This window comes from Vitis riparia, unplaced genomic scaffold, assembly GCF_004353265.1.
Source record: "Vitis riparia cultivar Riparia Gloire de Montpellier isolate 1030 unplaced genomic scaffold, EGFV_Vit.rip_1.0 scaffold808_pilon_pilon, whole genome shotgun sequence".
In the NCBI taxonomy this organism is placed as follows: Eukaryota; Viridiplantae; Streptophyta; class Magnoliopsida; order Vitales; family Vitaceae; genus Vitis; species Vitis riparia.
Window position 1 is genome coordinate 42,365 of NW_023269794.1, and position 2,060 is coordinate 44,424.

Sequence of the window (2,060 nt, forward strand, 5' to 3'; positions counted from 1 at the left end):
AAGAAGGAAGCTAGGAATCAAGAGGAGCTCAAAAGCAAGGAGAAAGCATGGTCTGCGAAATTTCGCAGCCTAAAAAGGGCCCCTGCGAAAATGGCCCTTGGCTACGAAAAAATTTCGCAGCCGCCTATCCCCCTTTGTGAAAATTTTCGTAGGTGCGAAACACTCCTTTGGCACATGAGTGCCATTTCGCAGCCCCTTACACCCATTTCGCAGCTGCGAAATGGTTGCGAAATCTCCACACCTTAAAATTTCTCATTTCGCAGCCGAGCCTCCATTTTGCATGTGGTTTCGCAGCTGCGAAACCACCCCTTGGCACACGAGTGCCATTTCGCAACGCCGTACCCCCATTTTGCAGCTACGAAATGGGCTGCGAAAATGTTGCCGAAATGCCCCCCTTTGCGAAAGTGACCACTTGCTGCGAAATCCGCCCCCTTTGCTGCGAAAATGGCCATCTCCTGTGAAAATGAAAAGTGTCCCTTGGCATCCTTTTAAATGGTATAAATTCCATTTTTCCTATTCTAACCGGTCATTTGAACTTCAAAAAGGTACCAAGAGGAGCTAAGCCAGAGCACCCTCCCGTCTGCCTCCTCCTCCTGAGCAAGCCGCACACACCTTCGGCCGTTTTCTCCGACACAACCATGGCTAGAACTCGAGGAGCTAAGTCCTCGTCCCCATCGACTCGCCTGAGAATCCCAAGAGACACGCCTATCCAGGGCTTCATATTCGAGCCTCCGCGGCCACGAGTTGTCCTACCTCCGGTTGAGGACGCACCCATCAGTCCTCCGTCCAGGCGTTATAACATAAGAAGGTCACTTACCATGGCCGGTGCGAGCTCTTCTAAAGGCCAAAAATCAGGTACTGGTCCCCCAAAGAAGAAAGCCAAGGTCTCTAAGCCAATTGATCTAACAGAGTCGTCTTCAGAGCCTGAATCAGAGCCTACGCCATCTCCGCCGCCTGTCAAAAAGTCTCCACCACCTGCCAAAAAGACTCAGCCATCTTAGACACCAGCAAAATAATCTCAAATTCCCCCAGGCTTGACTCCTGAGGTAGCTATCAGATGCCCCATGGTTACACAGCCACCAATTGAAGGAAATTTGGATTGCAGGGCAAAGCCATTCCACTCCGAGCTCTGTTTCCACATAGCCACTTTCAGACTTCAGCCTGAGCTCAGGGATTCCTTCCGTCTGCTACAGAGGTATCATATGGAGCACTTGTTGACTCCTAGGGATTTTTTCTATCCTCGCGTGGCATTGGACTTCTATCAGTCCATGACCATAAATCAGGTCCGGGATCCTACAGTCATCCACTTCACCATAGACGGATGCCATGGTATTCTGGGAGCCCGACATATAGCAGAGGCACTCCATATTCCTTATGAGCCAGCATGTCTAGATGATTTTTGAGTCTGGACTCATCCTTCACAGAGCGACATGGTTCATACTCTGTCTCGAGGGGCATCTTTGCGCCACTATATCTTGAGGAAGGAGCTCCCTCCCAGTATGTTCTTCATTGATGCACTCCTACGTCATAACATTTTCCCACTTTAGCATTGGGTGCAAAGGAGAGGAGTTTTGCTGGAGGCATTGTTCAGGATATCTGAGGGATACTTCTTTGGCCCTCATCATCTTATTATGGTTGCTCTTCTGTACTTTGAAGAGAAGGTCCATAGGAAGAAGCTACTCCGAGCGGATGCTATTCCACTTCTCTTCCCCAGACTATTATGCTAGATATTGGAGCACCTGGGATACCTAGCAGAGCCTCAGCATGAGCGTAGACGCATTTGTTGAGAGATATTCACTCTCGACAAATGGACGAGTATGATAGCCTATTGTGTAGACCAGGGAGCACCAGTTGGACCAGAGCAGCCAGAGGAGCCAGTTGAGTACCAGTTGACACTCCGCCACCTGCCCCTGCAGTGGCCTCTACAGAGCCTATACCAGAGGTTACACCCTCTACTCCTCAGGCCATACCACAGACTCCCCCTATTATTCTGCCCACATCAGAGCATCTCCTTCAGCTGAGCCAAGGATTGCTATACCCATTATCGAGTATAGAGGCCT

General features: G+C 50.0%; 1 protein-coding gene across 1 annotated transcript; it reads left to right on the forward strand.

The window, feature by feature from the left end:
• The first annotated feature begins 638 nt into the window (after nucleotides 1–638).
• Nucleotides 639–1,001, forward strand: LOC117910676 (serine/arginine repetitive matrix protein 1-like). The gene has a single exon (XM_034824791.1). It carries the CDS (start codon nucleotides 639–641, stop codon nucleotides 999–1,001), a length of 363 nt encoding a protein of 120 aa, XP_034680682.1.
• Nucleotides 1,002–2,060: the final 1,059 nt, after the last annotated feature.

Bases quoted from the DNA above. Each gene is read 5' to 3' on its own strand.
- LOC117910676 (XM_034824791.1), top strand. From the start codon at position 639: ATGGCTAGAACTCGAGGAGCTAAGTCCTCGTCCCCATCGACTCGCCTG.